This window comes from Colletes gigas, unplaced genomic scaffold (assembly GCF_013123115.1).
Source record: "Colletes gigas isolate AHSC1104 unplaced genomic scaffold, ASM1312311v1 Colletes_gigas_Sc00003, whole genome shotgun sequence".
Lineage (NCBI taxonomy): Eukaryota > Metazoa > Arthropoda > Insecta > Hymenoptera > Colletidae > Colletes > Colletes gigas.
The window spans coordinates 3,352,945-3,374,552 of record NW_025106632.1 but is presented as its reverse complement, the minus strand read 5'-3'; the positions used below and the strand labels follow the sequence as shown (position 1 = coordinate 3,374,552).

General features: G+C 38.6%; 1 protein-coding gene across 4 annotated transcripts in view; it reads right to left on the bottom strand.

Annotated features, from left to right (window-relative positions):
• The window catches only part of LOC122404627 (collagen alpha-1(XVIII) chain), a 313,588-nt gene that overhangs the window by 18,254 nt on the left and 273,726 nt on the right, over positions 1 to 21,608 (bottom strand). For 3 of the 4 annotated variants that reach the window (XM_043408763.1, XM_043408764.1, XM_043408765.1), the window contains exons 6-10: positions 15,342 to 15,428; positions 7,091 to 7,172; positions 6,511 to 6,605; positions 4,199 to 4,351; positions 3,767 to 3,964 (exon numbers count right to left, since the gene is read on the bottom strand). In XM_043408763.1, coding sequence (XP_043264698.1) covers positions 3,767 to 3,964; positions 4,199 to 4,351; positions 6,511 to 6,605; positions 7,091 to 7,172; positions 15,342 to 15,428 — 615 coding nt within the window. The remainder of the gene's footprint in view (positions 1 to 3,766; positions 3,965 to 4,198; positions 4,352 to 6,510; positions 6,606 to 7,090; positions 7,173 to 15,341; positions 15,429 to 21,608) is intronic. The other variant, XM_043408766.1, reaches the window with a different exon arrangement.

Sequence of the window (21,608 nt, the reverse complement as noted above, 5' to 3'; positions counted from 1 at the left end):
TTTGGCCGTAGTGTTATTAACCGAAAGGCGCGATAGTTAGATTATTACCGCAATAAATCTCGAAAATATATATTCCTCTACTAAATCGTTTGGATTCGCGGGAAAAATGAAATCGGGAACCTAGAAAGTTCCGCTGCGTCGCGCCAGCTTTATCATACGTTGCAATTTCGTACAGCGTTTCTATTATACGCTGTCGGGTGTCACGTTTCCTGTATTAATTTTAACGGACCTCGAGTTTTTCAACGATATTATAACGTGTGTAATACAAAAAAAAGAAACTTGAGCGTTCGAAGAGCGCTGGTCGCAGACTTTGATACCGAACGTCGAAATTATTGCAAAACGAACGTAAATTTGATAAAGTATCTTATTCAGAGTTGCTATATTGACGAAACGCTTTAAAATGAAATTTAACTGAGAAAACTTTTTCGTTTCGTTAAAGTGTCATAGTTTCTGGTTTGAATAGAATTGTTTTGGTATTATGTATCGACGCGAGGTAAAACTCCGCTGCAATTTTTCACAAGAAGCTCGGAACATTCAAAGTTTGAAAGTTATTTACGAGATTGTACGTTACCATCAAGTCAGAAGTTATTTTAAGTTGAAACTGGCGAATACGATCAATTTCCTTTTTACACGTCAGATATATGTTAAAGAACATTCTCTAATTTTTAATATAGATAAAATTAGAAACTTTAAAGGAGTTATAACCGAAAGTAGAATGCATCTATTATTTGTCGTTTGAATAGTCTAATCTAGATTTTGGTTTAACTAATTTCTTGTATAATTTATTAGGTCGCACCCGTTACTTCTGTCTGTTAACAACGAAGTACGGAGACGTTTGCCGGTAATCGTGGATTATTTTTACAAAATCGAGACGTCGGGTTACCGGAGTTCGTGAAAAAAAATCATACACTTTGTTACGTTTAATTTGTTTCCTTTTTGCTTCGTTCTTTGCAATGGCACGTTTCCAAATGTTACGCTGCGGGAACGAAACGAGCGGCCTGACCTCGCCTGCTAATTGTTGAAACGTCGGAAGGCAGAAAGAGCTTTGTTCGTTCCCAAGTACGTTAAAAGCACGGAAAAGTACGGAAAATCGTGCCACTTCCGGCGCCGGCTACGATTCCAGCTATCGCGATAATAATTTCATTGAGTCGTTCCCGTTCGCGAGGCTCCAACGTCTATTTCGATACCTCGCGGTTTCCACCGATATATATATCACCTATCCAAACCCATGGAACCTTTAAATCACCTATCATTCCACTTCCTTTTTCAACAGTCGATAATACTTGCACGATTCTCTCCAAAATACACAAACATTTTTCATTTCGTTAACTCTCTAGGCTAAGAACCATTTCGCTCCAAATTATTTGGTTTCTGAATTATTTTCGTGTACATTCTAATTCATTTTGCAACACTTATTTTTTGATAGTTCTGTTTCAAAAAGAATGTTTCTTAAAAATATGAAACAAAGTCCCCTATAGTATTTTCCATTGGTCCACTTTCAGAGTTCAATTTTATTAACATCCAAATTTCAAAAATCGTGAAACACCTATTTCCATCTATCGATTACTGCTTTATTTACATTATAAAAGACTCAAATTTTATTAAAAATATTTGTATAGACGAATTGAAACACCTATTTCCATCTATCACTCTTCACATTTTGCAAACAGATGACTGCTTTATTTACATTATAAAAGACTCAAATTTCATTTAAAAAATTTTTTATAATCGAATTACGTCGCGTTTCTTTCCCAATGTTCTCCAAATTGATCATCCCTTCGATAATTGGGCCCCTCGACTCTGTAGTCGAAGTTTTTCCAACGATACGGTCAGTCGCGAATATTACAAACGTTCTAGAATATCACGAAACGAGGAGACAACTATCGGTTTTGAAACGCGCATCGCGTTCCGTTCGCGGAACACCGAAATGCAGCTTCATTTTTCACCGGCATCAGCCACGTTTCGCACCCTATTTAATTTCCACGCCGGCCTCGAACGGAAATGGGTCATACGTCGTACGTTTCCCCGATGCATCCACAGGTGCACGAACGTTAACACAGATACGCGGGTTTCTTCTTGTTTTTTAACCGTGGAGAACAACAAGAAAAGACGTAGCGTTACGGGTTACGAACGCCGCGGGAAAAGACGAGACGAGCAAAAAGGGGTGGAACGAGGGGCAGGAAAGAATGGAACAGGAGGAAGGAGTTGGACATACAACTCCTCCACCTTTATTACGTGCACGGTTACTTATTCCCTGCGGGGCGATATCGCGTTCCATTTCCATTCAACGAATTTCTTGTTGTCCTCGCTCGCCTCCCGCCGAGACAACGAGGAATGGTCGCGAACCGACAGTCGCCGTAAAAAGGAATGCACGCGCCGGATCGTGGGGGCCCAGCGTCGCCATTTTGGGACGTTGTCAATTTCCCCGAAAAGCACTGGTAATTTACGAGACCAGGAAACGCGTGCACGCCGCGCGCAAAGCGAAAATTTCAACGCGAGAACGACAGAAATTAATGTTAGGAAACCGAGGGCTCCGGTCTCTTCGCTGGCGGTTAATATTCTCGTCTGTTTAGGAGACGCTCGGGCCAACTGTACGCGATCCTGGCAGTTTATTGGACGCGAATGTGTACGCGTTTACGATCCCGAGAAGGTTAAACGATGGTGTAAATTTCGGTACCATACGGGGGAGAGGAAACGTATCGGGGCTACCATCGAAGGGTTTTACGTGGAAATTAACAAATTCAAGATGATTCTCCTCGGGGATAATTTCTACCCTCGTTAGGACCTTACGGTTGCAACGAAATTTAGAATTATATTTGCTTTACGGGATCCAATTAGAATGTAATTGCTTGCGAGCAGATCGTCGCTGATGTCTTCTTACATAGCTTTCCAAAACAATATGCAATGTTTAGGTATTAAAGTACAAATTCAAAGAAAATAAAGATTCTTCGATGTCCAAGATTTTCATGTAGATTACAGAAAAAATACTTTTTATTATTTCATTATTGCAACAGTTCCCGTGTAAAGATAACTCAGTTTACAGGGCGAGGTTTTAATAATAAACCGAAGAAAGAAATCCAATTGCTAAGTGCGGTGATCGTGTCGTAAAACTTGCGAGTGCTTTTAGTACCTGCGTTTGCCCTTTTCTATGCACGGAATTAATTGGAATTCGTGGTAATTAATTCTACGCGTTACCGCGAATAGAAAGTGCGGGGGTGAAATTTGTTCATAAGAGGCTTTGTGCACGGGAAAATCGATCCTGAATATTCATCGTAATTGCGTGCGATTGAGTCTGACTTCATCAGCGTGTCTGATCATCACTCGTTATTTCTACTTCCATCACTGTTTGTGAACGTCTACAGTGTGATCCGCTTTAATTGGTTTCAGCCGGTTAGATGGTGCTAATGTCAATGAAAAACAGATAATACAGTATCACCGTCACTGTCTATGTGCACATCTGCCAGTAAAAATAACGAGTAATTATAGACACGTCGCTCAAGTTGTATTCAATCATTGAACGGTTTTTTAAATCGTTAAAATTACAAATTTTATCAATTCTGGTGCTTTTCCAGTTCTTTATAACCACAATGTTGCCTCGATAATATTTAACTCTCGAACTTCTATAATTAGAAGAAATATTTAACTTTTAAAATTCTTTGGAATTTCCAGGGCTGGCGTTAATTTCTCGCGAGCAAAATTATGGCGAAATTCAATTGCATTTCGTTGCAGCCGGTAAATAAAATGGACATCAAGTACTGCTACTTACATTGTAGCTAGAGTATTCGTCCTTTCCCGGCGGTCCTGGAGGTCCTTGGGCGCCTTTTTCCCCCGGTATTCCGTCACGACCCGGTTCACCTTTTTGTCCTTGGGGACCTTCCGGTCCCTGCACGCCCACGTCTCCTTTATCGCCTTTAGCACCATGAGGTCCTTCGAGTCCTCTCTCTCCCGGCGGTCCTGCTGCGCCCTGCAGAAATAATCCCAATTACGAGACAGGATTAATAAATTAACTCGTTGCTCTTGTCGTAGTTTCGTCAAATTTCACCGTACACTTATGCTTAAACGGTTCGAAAGGTTCAGAGAAATTATGTTGGCTCGTTGATGGGAAACGTTTTTTATTTAACAGATGTATCAGATAGTACCCGTCACATTTTTAAGCTTATTATTGCGAATCGATTGGTTCTCAACAAAGCGTCAATACCGTCAGCCCCATTTGCCCTTGTTTCCCCTCTTGACCCGGTACTCCTTGTTCTCCTTTCGGTCCCTGGATCATCTTTGGCATCGTAAAGGACGCCATCAGGGCTGTTGCGTTGCAGGCGCACGTGCCAGGCTCTCCTTTCTCCCCTTGCGGACCCTGTGTGCCATTTTCACCACTTTATCGTTGCAAAAATAAGCGATTTATTCGTTTTATGTCTCGTTTATTACGATTTAAAATCAAAACGCGAGGAAACAAAAGGTCAGCAGATTATTATTTACACGTTAAATGGTTTCTTTGCTAAAATAAAACATCATTATTAGACTACGGATCTTTATGCAAATTCACATTTTTATTAATAGAATTATTCGCAGAGGGCTGTCTCAATCCCTAAATATAATAATTCGTATCTTACTTTAAGTATTTCTTATATTTTTGAGGATTAAAATTTCCCATAAATGCATAAACATCCGCAGTCTAATCATTATACAGGGTTTCTCAAATTTAAATGACCAGACTCGAGGTAAGAACGTAAGACAAACAATTTTTTTTTCAAACACAAAAATCGATGGCCAAAACGTCACAACACAATCGACACAATTTATCGTCGTTAATCCAAAAATGAATTCAATATTATTGCTGTAATCGTCGTACGAATAATCCCTGGCGCATAGATACGCTAATACCTCCGCAGACGTCGTCAATTTTTATTTCCGTCTGGTTCGTTCCAGAAACTATTTCAAACAACTGATCTTGAATTCTGACGAGCGGTAAAAGTCCCCTTTCCGGTATTTGATGGAAAGCGTGTCGCGACTTTATAGAAGGGGAAATGAAGTGTCTGAAAAATGTTATCACCTGTCCGTATTGGTCGACTAAATTAAGTTTCTCATTGGTCAACGCTCCATTCTCAAGAATTTATGGGAGTGAAAGCCGGAGGGTAGCTGATCGATACTTCTCTAAGTGCGACAGAACGTCTATCGAAACAGTTTAAAGTTCCCCACGAATTCGTATATCCATTCGTCTCGAAATTACAAACCCTGTCAATCTTTGGATCATTGGAACTCCAAGAAAACAAGTCAAAAACTAATCTTTGCATATATTATCAAGTTTAGTTCCCTCGAAGAATCGTTGAAATATTTTAGAAAATATGACCACCGACTAAGTTTTTTATAAAAAAAAAATTTCGTACCCGTCTGTAACGTTACGTTTTCGTTAGGGGTCGAATATATTAGGCATTAAACAAATGTATTCGTGTACGTATCCGCATACCAATAATTCCGGAAGATAGCGAATACCGTGAGAGCGGGTTCCTGTGTAATCAATGTTACATGCAGTGGTTACCAGTACTTCAGCGCTCTGACTAAATTGGCTTGCTTGGGTAACAAGATAAATGAGTGATCCCGGATTGGAATGCATTCAAGCCCGTTTCATATGCACAAACGCTACTGAATTATTATTGCTGAAATATGTGGCTACGTGTACATATCTGGCGCAGTGAATGATTCTTAGAACCGAACTCTGGTTACCGCCGACAAACTACGGTGATTTAAGTACTCCTATCTACGTGGGTACGCGTGTTATCGCGGGATTAATATATCGAAATAACGTCCGCGTAAACCGTGCAACATTAAAGGTTACTTTAATTCCAATTACACGTGTCGCTGTAAATGCACTGCCGGTTGCATCTCGAATTTGTAATTTCAGGCAATCGTTGGGCGTTTAAGAGGGAACTTTGTAACTCTGTAATAAAATATTACTTGTTCTTTGAACAGAACGACACTAAACGAGTGTACGAATTATCGTTCGTTTTTTACGACGAGAGTCAAAATTTTTGTGCTATTATTGCGCGATTTAGCTACTATCTCAAGTAAAATTGCTGTATTAATAATTCTATAATCTGTACTACTCGTTTCAAAGATAGGAAGCGATAGTACATGGCTTAGTAGATATTCTTTTAGACAGAACAATGTACTGCTGCATAATCATAAGCAAAATCTGATATGAATGGGTTGTCCTGCAATATGCACAATGCATTCAGTGCGCCTTTCTACGTGTTTGGATTACAGAACTATTGCAACTGGAGCTTCTGTGGCTTGTGTAAGAATTGCTAATGGCTTGAATATCTTCAGTGCCGTACTCATGCTCGATACGTTGGCCCATCCCTCGAATAATTCATCGTTTTTAATTAAATATTCAAACTGGCAATAAACAACGTTCCGTTAATGATGCAACAAGCAATATTTTTTTTTTAAACTATCAATCGGTCGGATAAAAATTAATACTAGGAAGGTTGCACTATTATTAATATAAATATTTACCTCGTCCTGTCCTGGTGGACCTGGAGGCCCTGGGGGTCCTCTGACGCTTTCCCCCTTGTCTCCTTTATCACCTTTATCGCCTTTCGGCCCTTTGTCTGAGAAGTGAAAAAAATTATTTAATTAAAAGTTCGTAAAGCTCGGGAAATAATATTCACCGAGTTCGTTTCGTGCACAAATCAAATTTAATTAAATGCGTTTGCTCGAAAATAAAAAATTATCCAACGAAGTTTAACAAATGCCAGTCGTTCGAAAATGCAATCGTAAAAATACGAATTGAGGCTATTACCGTTGCTTAAACAAATCCAATTATTGAATTTAAGGTCTCATAAGAGCGTAGAAAAGTTATATTTACGGGTAATAAATTGTTTATGGAACTAGTTGGCAGATTCTCGAGATAACAGAAAGCTTTTTATCAGCCCGCAGTCTTTTGGGAGTTCTGTCGATTGTTCCTGACAGAGGATGCTCGTAATGGCGTTTGAAATATTAAAGAAACGATTCTCGAGGTAATTTCGGCTGGTAGTCTTTCTTATCGACGAAATTATGATTATATAGAATCCGCGAATTCTTAGCGATTACTCACAGTCCGGATTGGGAGGAGGAGGTGTGATGAATGGCGGTGGATTGCTTTCCTCGCTTCTGTCTTCGTCATCGTCTCGTCCGATCTGAAAACGGATGGTAAAAAGGGACGGTGAATAAGAACACTAAACGTGATTTATATGTCGTTATATAGTAAAAAGAAAAGGAGGATAAAAGGAACGGCGTGGGAGTTTCATCGCTTATGGTTGTGATTGATTGCGCACTGCGCTCGCGCGATTTATTTATCTTCGAAAAGCAGCGAAATCGTGCCATTTTTCCGATCTCCATCATTGGCTTTCACGTTAATATAGTTTTACGTAACTTTCGAAAAGCGTTATTAACAATCAGCTTACATCTTTTTTTTACATCGAGCGTTTCGATCATTTTATCGTCGAATTCGAAGATAATAAACAACATTCTTGAACTAATCATTTATTTTGCAATTTTATAAAGAACGAAGACATATAATAACTTTTCCATATTTCATTTTTTTACTGTAAAGTACCATTGTATTTAATAACTGATACTTTCAGTTAACCATACTTGAGTATAATTGGAGCATTTAAAATTGAACGATCGGTTTTTCTAGCCGCAACTTTTCCCTCCTCGAAAAATGAATGATACCGTGTAGAGTGACGGTGATTAATGAAGTTTCAGTTTAATCAAGCGAAACGGTTACCACATATTCTCTCTAAGTACTTTCCAATAATTATTAGTAATGACGTAGATATATCGGGCCGAGCTGTTCCTTTTTTATGGAACAGTCTTTTTATTATCGGAATATTGATTCGACAATATGCATTAATTAAAAATTTAAATATTCTAAAATATTTGATCGAAGCGTAACGAGTTCTCTTTTTATCCGCCCTTCGATTTTATTCATAAATTCTTTGTATCGAGATCGACACCTGTCGCCAAAATGTCAATGTTATAAATAATCGATCGTTGATGATATATCAGGGTGTAATAAAGAAAATATAACGTTCAGGTACAATAGAGAGCAATAAATTCGTGAACAACTACGATGCTTTTGGTATTATGTTTTCCTTTAAATAGATAGGGGAATTAAATTTAATATTCCTCTTACTCGCATCGTTTCAACTGTTTTATTTCTCACGCCTCTTACCTTCCCTTATAAATTACGGCACGTGAAAAATGTCAGAATAATTTTTTGCATTCGTCTCTCAGAATTTCCCTACGCGGATATACGACTTCATAAACAGTAGAATATTGTACAGCTATGGTACACTGTACGTTCACTGGCACGTATGGTGGTCCGTGGCTTTTCTATTCCCGCAGGCAATATAATATAAAAACTACTTAGCATTTATTCTTTCTAGAACGTCGTTTAATCCACTGCTTTCTATAAGAACCGCTATCGATCGTTAAAATTATTTTGCGTCGTACTAAAATAAAGTTTAGAATGCAGCAAATGGATTTTTCAATTTTATGGAGCATTGGGAATACAGGCTATGTGTATTTCATTGAAAATATTATGTTTATTGCAGTTTTACGTATGTTTTCCATTTTATTAAACAGAAGTATTTTTACTCGACAGAAAATTCTAAAATAAACATATTTCTATTATTTCTTGAAAGCAACGAAAATTGCAAAACTTTCATTTTTATTAAAACAATAGGATTCATACCAAGCTACTGATTTTATTAAGTGCTTCTAAGCACCTTATAAAAGTGAATTTTCTCTTAAAAATAGATTTCAGAGGTTCCCCAAATTAGATTGCAGCTTTCATCAAACAATCGATTATATTTAGTATTATTAAAGTGTTTCAATCGCATGTATGTAAAGTTGAAATGAATTGCAGGGAGAATGATTGGCCAGAAGCGTCTGGTACCGAACATTTGTGAACGATGTATTAATGCAAAAGAACAGGCGCGTCTTCGTAGGTGGATCGACGCATCGTAGTTTCAGCGCACGTGAAACCGACGGGCCAATCGCAATAACACGTAAGAAAGGAAAGACGAATACAACCGGCGGCTGTTCTATCGAATTCGTTCACCCGGTATACGTATATCCTGATCAGCTCCACCATGCACGGCTGCGTCTTTGCATCTCACCGTACGTTCTGGAAGCTTTTCTCCGAAGTAGGATTTTACGGGTGAAATAAATTCTTCGGCTCTTCCTGAGTTAGCAGGGATACCAACTACGAACGAGTTCGCACGAACGGCTCGGTTTGGCCCAGGAAACCATCGAGGGATCGGTGTCAGGAACCGGAAGGAAAGTATACTTAATTATTTTCGTCCGATCGGTCAACTAGAGTCCTGGTTTTTCTTTAAATCTCACTGTTAGAACCGAGTTTAAGGGAAAATAAAGAAAATACGTATTTTCTTTACGTTACGAATCGCTGTGTCGTGAGAAAGTAGGAAAAGAAACGCGTTTTACGTACTACGTACGCGAGCTTTTCTTTATTTTTTGCGTTAACAAGCACGTATCGTAAATCTCGAAGCACCCGACAGCGAAACGTTGTTTCTCTTCGACTTGTCGATTCGCTGATATCATTTATAGAGTCTTTGATCGAGCGATCAATATCCATTCCCAGTGAAAATATTACTTTATACGGACAGGGTCGAACTCGCGAACAGTAAAAGATATATATCTTTAGCGAACGGTTCGGGAATCGATGCCATACTGAATTCAAAAGTAGACATTTCACTTTAGATATTGAACAACGCGAAGGAAGAGAGAGGAATAAAGGAAATGACGCATGCAGAATAAAACTGTCCCACATTTAGAGTAGATGGGACACTATTAAAAGAAACTTAATAATACTTCCGAAAGGGTCTTTTCATTTTCTTTGTAAAAATGAATTTGATATATGGCCTCAGGAAATTTTAAAAAATTTCAGCATGTTTTGATCTTCGTTCTACACGAAAATAATATTTAAACACATTTGACTTTTCCATTCCATTTGTAGGGGTCTCTATAAATGTTTCCTGACCTCATTTACCTAAACGATCGCATAGTTTCTCTATGACGTTTGAATCGGAAGATCGGAGAAACATTTCAGACATTATGTCTTTGGTAAAGAATTTTTTTCTCAAAAGTCCGTAGGATTTTGGGGGTATGTCTATTTACCAAAAATAATTGTAATTGACCCCTGCAACTAAAAATAATTTTTTCATAATGATTTGAAATTTTTTAATTTCGTTGAAAAATTTGTTCTCTTTATTGAATTTTTTTCTCAAAAGTGCGTAGGATTTCGGGGGTATATCTATTCACCAAAAATGATTGTAATTGACCCCTGCAACTAAAAATAATTTTTCCATAATGATTGGAAATTTTTTAATATCGCCAAAATATTTGTCTGCCTATTGGAATTTTTTTCTCGAAAGTACGTAGGATATCGGGGGTATGTCTATTCACCAAAAATTATTGTAATTGACCTCTGCAACTAAAAATAATTTTTCCATAATGATTTGAAATATTTTAATATCGCCGAAATATTTGTCTGCCTATTGGAATTTTTTTTTCGAAAGTACGTAGGATTTCGGGGGTATGTCTATTCACAAAAAATGATTGTAATTGGCCCCCTCAACCGAAAATAATTTTTCCATAAAGATTTGAAATATTTTAATATCGCCGAAATATTTGTCTACCTATTGGAATTTTTTTCTCGAAAGTGCGTAGGATTTCGAGTATATGTATATTCAACAAAAATAATTATAATTGACCCCCGCGCTTGAAAATAATTTTTTCAGAACGATTTGAAACTTTTTTTCTTCGCCAAAAAATTTAGGCACCTATCCCTTGTCAATTTTACTTAAAAATTCGTTTTTGATTTTTGGTCATTTTGTTTGACGCGCTACGGGAAAGTTGTTTAATACTTTTTTGTAGGTACCAATGAGCTCTATTTCAGAAAAAAGTTCCATTGAAATATATTCACTATTGTATGAGTTATGGCTGTTTGAAAATTGGACTACTTTTATGGGGTTTTTTCTACTTTACGCGGTTAAGGAACAACTTTTCGGACATTCTTAGAATTTCGACATATTCCTCACTAAAATACGCGTTGTTTGCCTTTTGAAACATTAAAATCCTTCAATCCGTTCAGGAGTTATAATATTTTAAATGCTTCCCATACTTTAACGAGTCTGACTCGATGAATATTTTGGCCCAAAGCAGAATATCACGAGCCAGACTCGCGAACAGAAGGTCGGCCCAAACGTAAACACGACGAGCCAGGCTCGGGGACAACAAACGACGATCGTGATTGAGTTTTAGTTCCTATCGGTACGCCACAAGAGTTGGTCACGATTCTTATAATCTCTGTTACAAAGCAGTTTAGCATCAGTCTGGTCTGTTCATCACGCATTGTCGCCTACCGTTTGGGCCCAGATTTCGTCCAGCTAAATGCCACGGTAAGGAGTTAAACATACGTACGAAATTTCAGTGAAACGTGCCAATATATGGTCAGACATTATATTTTCGGTAAGGAATTTTTTTCTCAAAAGTGGGTAGGATTTCGGGGGTATAGTTATTCACCAAAAATGATTGTAATTGACCCCTGTAACTAAAAATAATTTTTCCATAATGATTTGAAATTTTTTAATTTCGTCGAAAAATTTGTCTACCTATTGGAATTTTTTTCTCGAAAGTGCGTAGGATTTCAGGGGTATGTCTATTCACCAAAAATGATTATACTTGACCTCTGCAACCAAAAATAATTTTTTTAGAATGATATGAAACTTTTTAATTTCGTCGAAAAATTTGTCCAGCTTACTGAATTTTTTTCTCGAAAGTGAGTAGGATTTCGGGGGTATGTTTATTCACCAAAAATGATTGTAATTGACTCCTGTAACTAAAAATAATTTTTCCATAATGATTTGAAATTTTTTAATTTCGTCGAAAAATTTGTCTACCTATTGGAATTTTTTTCTCAAAAGTGAGTAGGATTTCGGGGGTATATCTTTTCACCAAAAATAATAGTAATTGACCTTTACAACCAAAAATAATTTTTTTAGAACGATATGAAACCTTTTAACTTCGCCGAAAAAGTCTATCTAACCCCTGTCGATTTTTCTTCAAAATTCGTTTCTGATTTTTAATTACTGTAATTTCTAGATTAAGTATACATTCTACTAAAACATCTTTCCATCCACACTGTGGTATATTTAGGATGCCCAAGGAGTAAGAAAGCAGAGGGTCGAAATCAACGATCTTATTCGGAAGTTCTGTACACACGAGGATCCTTCGAGGGTCCAGGCTGCGGCCAGCAGGACAAATCAAAGTCAATTCCAGTTGGTAAGTTTAACTTCGATGGAGCGGGATCGCCGCGTTTAATTGCCGCCGTAAGTGGTTACGTGGCAGGAGCCAAAGTTCGTCCTTAATCTCTTTCTCTACGGTGCTTTCCACGTCTCCGTATCCATCTTTGTCCCTTTTTTATCTATTTCTATTTCTCTCTGCACCGTTGCCCTCTCCTTGTGCCTTTCCGGCACCACCTATCGCCCAACCACGCGCGACCGACTCCTCTGTGAATTCCTCAGCGGAGCAAGCTTGCTCTCTGTTCCGTTGTCTGTACAGTCTGCCGGGAAGTCAATGCCGGAGTTCGGGTCGAGGACCGTGATCCGAAGGAAATACCTTTGAGGCAATAGCATTTTGATGAACCTTCGAATAGATTTAGATCCTGGACGATTTGCTGCTCGCTAGTTTCATTAGAATAATCTGATTCCTCCTCGGCTAGATGGGACGAGTATCTCGTATTTGACGCGCCCGATTGTCACGGTCTTGTAATCGATTTTCGAAGACTTGTTGTAGTTTCGTTTCGGTGTGTAGCTGCTCACAGATTTGTCGAAACAAGCGAAACTTCTACAAATAAAAAACATACCTTTGACTCGTAGATTATTTCCACGGTTAGTGATTCAATTTTAACAGTTTTACACTCGATAATTGAAGAACGAAAGCACCAAGGTCCTGATGCACGCAAATATCGTATTAAATTGAATATCAAGGAGCCTGAGATTTTATATTACACCGAAAGTTCCACGAGCTTATTCGAAATTCCCTCAAGATTTAACGCCACGTTAAATTTAATCGTCAAAAGATTTAATAGATCGAGCAAGTTTGGGAAACGATTGGATCCTTGAACTTCGTTCGGATTAAGAGAAACTCTATAATGATGACGAAAAGGCCGAAGTCCTCCGAGTTTTAGGCGTAAACGTCGACGTAAGTCCCACATTGGAATTTCCAACGTTATTCACACAGCGTTCGAGGGGGACATTATCCCCATAAAGTAGTTCGCGGTTTTCTTTTAACGTCGAACAGGTTTCGCGGGAGTCCTTTGTGAAACGTCGAATCGTCTTACGACCGTGTCTCTTCAACGAGTCGCAATTAAAACGTTTTACGCGGAAGACTCCCGCGTAAGTCGCAATAAGAGGTCGAACAAACGGATCCAAGACATTTTCGGATCACAGTAAAGTCAGAAATTGAACTCGTAATATTTAATCGATCGAACTGCTGGAAAAGGATTACAGTTATTTTATCCTTTAACCGATTAAAGAACACGTTCGTTCAAATTTCATACTATCGAACGATATATGTGATTTAGTTTCGATATTTGTATATTTTTCAACGGTCCATCGATGCAAATAAAATTCACACGGTTAATTAAACGGAAATGTTATCCCGCGAAGTATTAAAAGAGTTTACGAAGTGTGGAAATAATTCTACGAGATGGAAAAAGCACGTACGTGACAGATTGTTATTTTTATTTAGTATTCCATTCTCTTTTGTACTATTTGGTTAGACCGTGAACAGATGGTTGACGCGAATATAAATACAAAAAGCCGTCTCTTTTGCTCGACCTCATTTGGCAGTTCAGTTCCACTAAAATAAAAATGTGACAGGTTTCCCGATAAAATAAGTTCAATTGGCAGGAGACCTTGCGGAAATGACACGGATGCCAAATTTGACAGTCTCATTCAAACGTCGATCAACGTTTCGATTCATTAATTTAAAACCACCTTTCAAAAATACAGAAATAAGTAAGAATGGAAATCGATAATCTCAATAGTAATGTCAGAGAAAGAGCTGCTGGTTTATATAAAAATTATATTGGTGACCAGTGACACGCGAATTCGGATTCGAATTCGCAAAGAATAAAATAGCGTCGTTTCGTTCTGCTTAAATTCGTCGGATGAGACGTTGAACGAACACAAAAATGTAAACAAATTTAATTAAATCCTTTATCGCGATGCAAGCGCCCAGGTGTTATCGAACGTTGCACGATCGAGTTGCGTTAAAGCGAAAGTTCGGTTTCACAAACAGGAAAAATCCAACGTAGTTTGAGTTGCTGCTGTTAGTGCGGGTTACAAAAGTTAGACACAATTACAAGGTAACAAGCATCCGCGCGAAACATTGTATCGGGCTGTTGAACACTTCTCGTCGCCCACGAACTGCGTTGGTCGTTTTATCGGAACTTGCAAGGGAGCTACGCGATAATGACCGATTTTTACGAGACTTTGCAAAGGGATTATGAGGATTGCAAAGTGATCAAAAATATTCGACCAGTCTCGTTTCTCGACAAAGAATCTACCTGTGGAGACAGTTTAAAAAAATACTTTTCTTGATTCTTCAGGTAACGTGTTAATCGATATTTTGCAAAATAGATAAGAAATATAACTCTTTACCAAAATACAAAATAAAGTTTTCTATCAGAAGGATCAACCTATTTCGGTATATTTTTTAATGTGATAGGTTTAACACGTTCACTGCCAGATGAAAACTGTATAATATTCTGCAAGATTAAAATTTTGATTTTACACCATTGTAAGCTACAGAACCTAAAATATGTTTTGGTACTTATTTTCGTAACTTTGTTAAAATTCACAAATTCCATCCAAATTTATTTCCCTCAGCGTCTTAACTTGAGAATTAATTTTTCTAGTATCATGGTGGTAAATCCTGTCACCCACATATGGGTGACGTGGCAGTCAAAGTGTTAAGAGACATCAGGTGGCTGCTTAAACAATTTTAGGCTACTCAAAAGGCTAACAGAGTTTCCCCAAAATCGGTCATTATCGCTCCAGGTAGTTCCTTCATCAGATTTAAACTCCCACAGGTGATGAAAAGTTATTCTTGAAAACCGGTTCCAGCCACGACACAACATCGAACTTCGTGTCTCGTTCGCGAAACTTTACATTAATTCGATCGTGTTAGTCGCGCCGCCACTTGCGGAACAAATAATTAGTCGGTATTGTCAGTAAGGTTCCAACGAAATTCAATTTCATCTTGCAACTCACGTCTATCTTATTAATGTCAATATTCCCCGAACCGTCGATCAGCTCGGGATCAAGATCGCCCGAGCCAAGGTCCTCCTCCGCATCGAACTATAAAAGAAATTTCGCGTTAGCACCATGTTCTGTGTGTGTGTGAGAGTTTATACTTAGGATTAATTTTCTTCTCTTGGGAGATCAATGCCACCTACAATCACCTTCTGTTCATCGTGATCAAAAGTGTGACGATTATTACCTTCTCTGTTATATTCGATCAGATGGGAATCGGCGTTGATGGCATTCCTAAGAGGCCATACATTTTTTATTGCATCTAAAAGAATTTTTCTGTGTGTTTCAGTACTCTGCACGAGCTTCAAAAGCCTGAAGTTTCAATTTTGTTGTATTTAGTTTGAATAACTTTCTGTGCGGAGGCTGATATTTTCCAGTGTTTATAAAATAAAAACAAATGAACTTGTGATCACTGGGATAGTGTATTTCACCAGTTGATTAAGACATATTAGGTGTCTTGTTTTTCTGAAATTTTTGACAAGTCGAGGCGAATGGCGTCACTGAGGTATTCACTTGGTTAGAGCGAAGTGATGGCCCTCGTCTAATGGTTCCCTGAGGTACTGGCGAGAGATCGAGAGATCAGTTAGCGAGATCGGCGATTCAGCAAAAATTACATGATACTGCGCCAGCACATTCCCCTTTAACTCGTGATCGATTTCTCAATTTACCCGTCTTTAAAGGATCATTCCTTCGAGCGACGAAGAAATGCAAGTTCCCTCAGCTGGCCTTGCAACTTGCAAACTGAAGAGTGCACGCGTTCCCGGAAATGCATGGGCGAAGCAAACAGGGCGCTGTTTGATTAATAGCCTTCGCCGTAGCATCTGTTGCGCGAAATATTTAAACGGAAAATAATAAAAGACGCGTGCTTCTTCGTAAACGTTTTGACTTCAAACTCCCTCGAACGTAATTAAACGAAAAAAGAAACGTTCGATCCGAAATATGATAATACGGACGGACGAGAAGAACAGTTTCGCGTGTTTTATAAAAATATTTCGCGAAACGGAGAGTCGATTATTCAAATTTAAAAACGATACGGAAGATTTTAAAGTTGAATATGATGGGTTGATACGCCAATGAATATGCGGACAGTTATATCGATAATAGTATTAAGCTTCGTCGAAATAAAAGTTCGCGTATGAAAGAGGGAGTCGCGATCGATTTTAATCCGCGTTATTTATTCTAATTAATTGCGTTATTTATTTTTAGCAACAAGTTTTAGAGAAAGTTCTGTTCGCCTAAAAATATTGTACTGTTTCTCTCGTGGAAGCCTGATCCGAAGTAAGAGGATTAGAAAAAATTGGTTTCTAATACGACGCGTTTAGGTAGATTATCGTAATACTGTAACGTCGCACTTTAAAGTGCTCTGCCCGTGCAACCACGCAAACATACTTCAATATGGGTTTATGATACACGTTAATAGCAACTGAGAGATTAGGAGAATAGAACACTGCAATGTAGATTAGACTGGATGCACGACAAAATAAAGGGAACTTTAGCGATTCGATAGTCGTACATTTATCATAATAAATTTTGTAGGAAATATTTAAAATTATGTGATTTGTTAAATCGTTAAGATGCACATCGTCTGTGAGGATTAGAACAATTTCGATCTGAAAGCCGACTGGTAGACGAAAATTTTACATCTCCGTGTTAATTACATCGGAATTAATTAAACGTAATTAAACTATTCGATCAGATTTAATCGGCGTCTGTAAAGGAAGGGAATTTAAGCGATGCACATTCACCGGACGGATTTACGGGGGGGGACCGGCGGGGAACGAAATAGCAGGAAAGTTCCGATTGAAATTAGAAAATAATCCAATTAAACGTTCCGCCGTTGCGTGTGTTTGTGTACGTATATAATGCACTTTACATAGCATTAACGCGCCCGCTGTCATCTCGTACACGTGCAGAGTAGCCGAGCGAGCTTAATTAATCTCATTCCAACGATTTCAGATCTGCCGTGAGCCCTTTTCAATTATTCAAATGCAGAAGATCCAGCATTGATTCTGCGCGCGTTTCCCAGACACGATTCCGAGCGGCGGTTCCATTTTGAACCGCAGAATTCATCGATGCATTGCAAAACCGCTGCTAGAAGAAACCCTCGACGGATTTTTCTTAAAAAAAAAAAATATTTCTGAGGGCCACTTTCTAAAATTTCGACGTCTAAAAGTAACTTCCACGCCTCGAGATTTTAGGGAAAGATGGGATAAGGGATAATTCGACCGGAGTATGCGAGTGCATACGGTGCATTTATCGGAAGGGTTGTCTGCGACTGTTTATCCTGGAAAAACAACGCGTGGTTTTAGCGTAATAAGTGGCTTTGGTAAACCCCTGGGATATTGGAGATGCCTCAGCGTTTAAGGTCGAACACGTCTCAGTTATCGAACGTCGACGCGATATTTTATTAAAATCTGTAAAAGTACAGTATAATGACAAAGTAAGAACCGTCGAACGGGTCATCGAAATCACGGGGAAATATACCAGTTCGTTGTTTATGTAGTAGCGAGGGTTTGCATACTAATTACGTTCGAATTCGCTTATTCCGTTCAACGAAAATCGATTAATTTTTACGCGCAGATAATATCGAAGGTAATTATTTAACGCTGGGAATTGTCACGTTACGACCTACGTTTTTTTATTTACGAGAGCTGGCTTTAAATACGGGGCTGGGTAAAACTGGTAGTAATGGGAAACGGGTTGTTGATTTTGAAGTAACCCTGTACCGTCTTCGACGAAAATATATAATATTATCGATAAGTATTGCTTCCACAAGTGAAATATACCACTAAAATTAATTCAATGCTGATACAAACGCAGGTAGAAAAATATAGTGCTCTGTTTGGACTTTTGTTTATTTTAAATAACGAAATATCTGAGGTTAGTGAACAATATTACCACTAGGTATAGATACGATATCGTGGGCTCTAAATTTAAGCAAAAGCTTTCAGCAATAGCATTAGAATTATTATTTCAGCTACACGTTGTAGGTAAAATTTTGGAACGAATGTTTTTGGAAACAAAGGAATTTAAAAGTAAGAATTGGGTCACCAAATCAAAGAAACTCACAACCGCAAAGCGGATCAGTTTCGCAAAATGAACTCCGAAACACCGTTCATCGAAGTTAACCCGAAAGGAGGCATTAGTTAATTAAAATATCGCGATTCGTTTTAATCGAAAATCCGTACCTTTGTATCGTTTGCTTCAATAACTACGTATTACGTATTGACGTGGAACGCGCGAGAGAATACCTACAGTATGTCAGAGTAATTAATGTCACGCTCTCACGGTGACGTAACATATTTCAATTTTGATCGAAACAGATTTATCTGGTTTTGGATACGCGAGCTCGAGATTCCGTATCTTCTATCAATTTGAGTTTCAATATCCAGGCTAATCCTAAAATTTAATCCGCGCTAGGATCTATGTATCTGTACATCAATCCGCATACGAGATCGGTAACATTGTGTTTTAATTTGTCCCGGCCGGCGAAACATGAAATTATCATGACTAATATCATTGACGCGGGATGCAATTAACTTTCGTAATTAGCGTTTGGCCCGATGCTCCTGTAACCTTTATCTCATTAATTCTTTCGTTTACGTTCGATTATGAGCGATCAAGTTGGCTTCGTATCGAAAGAACTTCTGGTATGTCTCTTTCATGAGCATAATTGTTGATGAGGTCAGGATATAAAATAACAAACTTAGACACAAAACGAGCAAAAATATGGCTGTACACAAACGTTCCGTTGGACATAAAAATATGTAATGCAACGAAACATTCGAGACAAATCAAACATTTGTAACTCGAACGTTCTCAGCAGGCAATGAAAGTATATGTATCCAGTGCCAGAGAAATAAACTCGTCCTTTTTTCTTAACAATAATGCTTGTTTGCTCTCGCTAGACGGAGCAAAGTCGTTAAATATAGCTGCATTAAGGAACCGATGGGATAAAATTTGTAGCTCTCGTTCGGCCAGGGTTGTTTTAAATGTTTTCGAGTTTCTCATGCGGCGATACCTCATCGATTACGACTGGCGCGACCTGCTTTTTTCGGAATTACCTACGGATATCGAAAAATCGTACCTTTGAGTGCCGCGCTCTCCGAGGAGAAGAGTGCCCTCGACCCCGATCAATCACAGGGAAATTCAAAATATTCGACGACGCGTCGCGACGCGAGACAAAATATCGCCCGCGCGATTTCGCCAACGAGGAACGAGTCAACAAGAACGCGGAAGCATTCGTCAGACAATATTTCGTCGCGAGTTACCAGGCGGGGGGGGAGGCGGAGACTTGAGATTTTTCATGCGGAAATCCCCGGATTTCTGCGTTCGATTTTCGTGTATCCGCCCATTTTCGTCGGATTTACGCTTTGTTTCGGGCGAAAGTAGCGCGAGAAACGACGTATGCTCCCAGGGATAAAGAAGAGTACCAACCGGGGAACGCTTTGTGAAACTCGCTCGTTCCTGAATAATTAAATTAAACGGACAATCTGCCGGATGCATCTCCGGCGTCCAAGATTTCTGAAACGCGAATAAACAACACGCCGCTTAATATTTACACGTATCATTTTTCCATTCGATGCTTCGGTTACGAAGCTAACAACTTACGGTTTATTCGAACAAAAATTTCTCCGTTGTTCATTAAATATTCGCAAAGTTGAAGAAAATGTATTCTTAAAAAACTGCAATTTTATAGATTTCACTTCCATAATACTCAGTTTTGTCATACGTGTCTATATGTCGAAAGTATATTGCTTCCTTGTACATTGTTCTCGTACATTCATTTTGTTGCATAGATTAATACGAAATTATCCAACCTGTCGTTTCACGCGGAGAAGTTTCGATTATTTTTGTCGTTTAAATTATTCTTTTTGGAATAATAGCAGTTTCTTTGGTCTCCCGGTTCAACGAAGTTTGCACTGAAATTTATGGTGCTGTACAGAGCTAACCCCTCTAGTATAATTCGTAACATCGCGAACGTAATAATTTCCCTAAACACGTACACCGCTGAAGCAATTTAACGAATTTCTCTTTGTCTATTTGCCGGCACGTTAAATATTTTCATTCTATATTCCCTGGCAGCGAAGTTCGGTGCGCGAATTCATTTCTCGGTAACCAGGTCGGAGTGGAGGCGGTGAAAAAAGCAGCGAAGGAAGGTGTACTGGAAAAATTTCGCTTTATTTCGTTCGTAAGGATTTTAAAAGAGGCGGAGCGGCGCGGAGGGTGTTGAAAAGCGAGTAAAGCGCACGAAACCGTAAAATCGCGTGAAAGCAGTCGCAATAAACGTTTAACAAAACGTCTCGCATTCTCGATCCGAGGTAAAACTAAGGATCACTTTTCACGGAGGAATTTGCTTTTCGCTTAATCTATCCGGAGATCAGTGGTCGTCGATCATAAGAGGCGTGGAAGTTATAAATCCTGCGATTTTCAGCGATCTATTTATCGAAACGTTAGATTTCGCGACAATATGAGTGAACGTGAGTGAAACGTAAGAAAAAAATTGACAGAATGACGAAAGAGGATGCTTGAAAGAACTTTATAATGTGTGAAGGGTTCGTGGAAGAATGGGGGATTTTAATATTTCAAGAATAATAATCTGGATATTCGAATATTTGGGATGGTAACAGAATAATCCGGAGAGATAGAAATCCCAATATAAACATTTGCATAAATACGATACGAGAGAAATAATGTTTGTCACGTTTCGCCGCGTGTAAAAATACAGGTCGTACTTATAATTTGTCATACTCGTAGCGAATAAGAGCACGTTAAGTGGACAACGAGTTTGCAAAACTTGTTATTGCTAACGACTGCTTATCTGCGATATATTCTGCTTCCAATTATTACACAAATTCGCCCTATCGCGGTACGATCTGCTTAGCTGCTCATTGAGATCCCGGAAATTCCATTTGCTCCCTCTGAATGCGAATTTCCATAAAAACGGGCTCGTCCCGGGGAAACTCCGGTTATAAAACAAAATTCATTTCGCTGTGACTTTCATTCGTGGCGATTTAGGGAGAAATGTACGGAGCGAAGGGTCAGTTAAAAATATTCTGTTAAAACGTACGCAGGTGTACGTGGTATTTTTTTCGCGCGACGTTTCTTTTGTATAAACAATATATTTTTAAATATTCCTTGAATTAAGAGTGGTGTGATTTTCAAGAGTGACGTTACGAGATTCGATCAAAAAATTTCTACCACGAATGGTCAAAAAAGATCGTT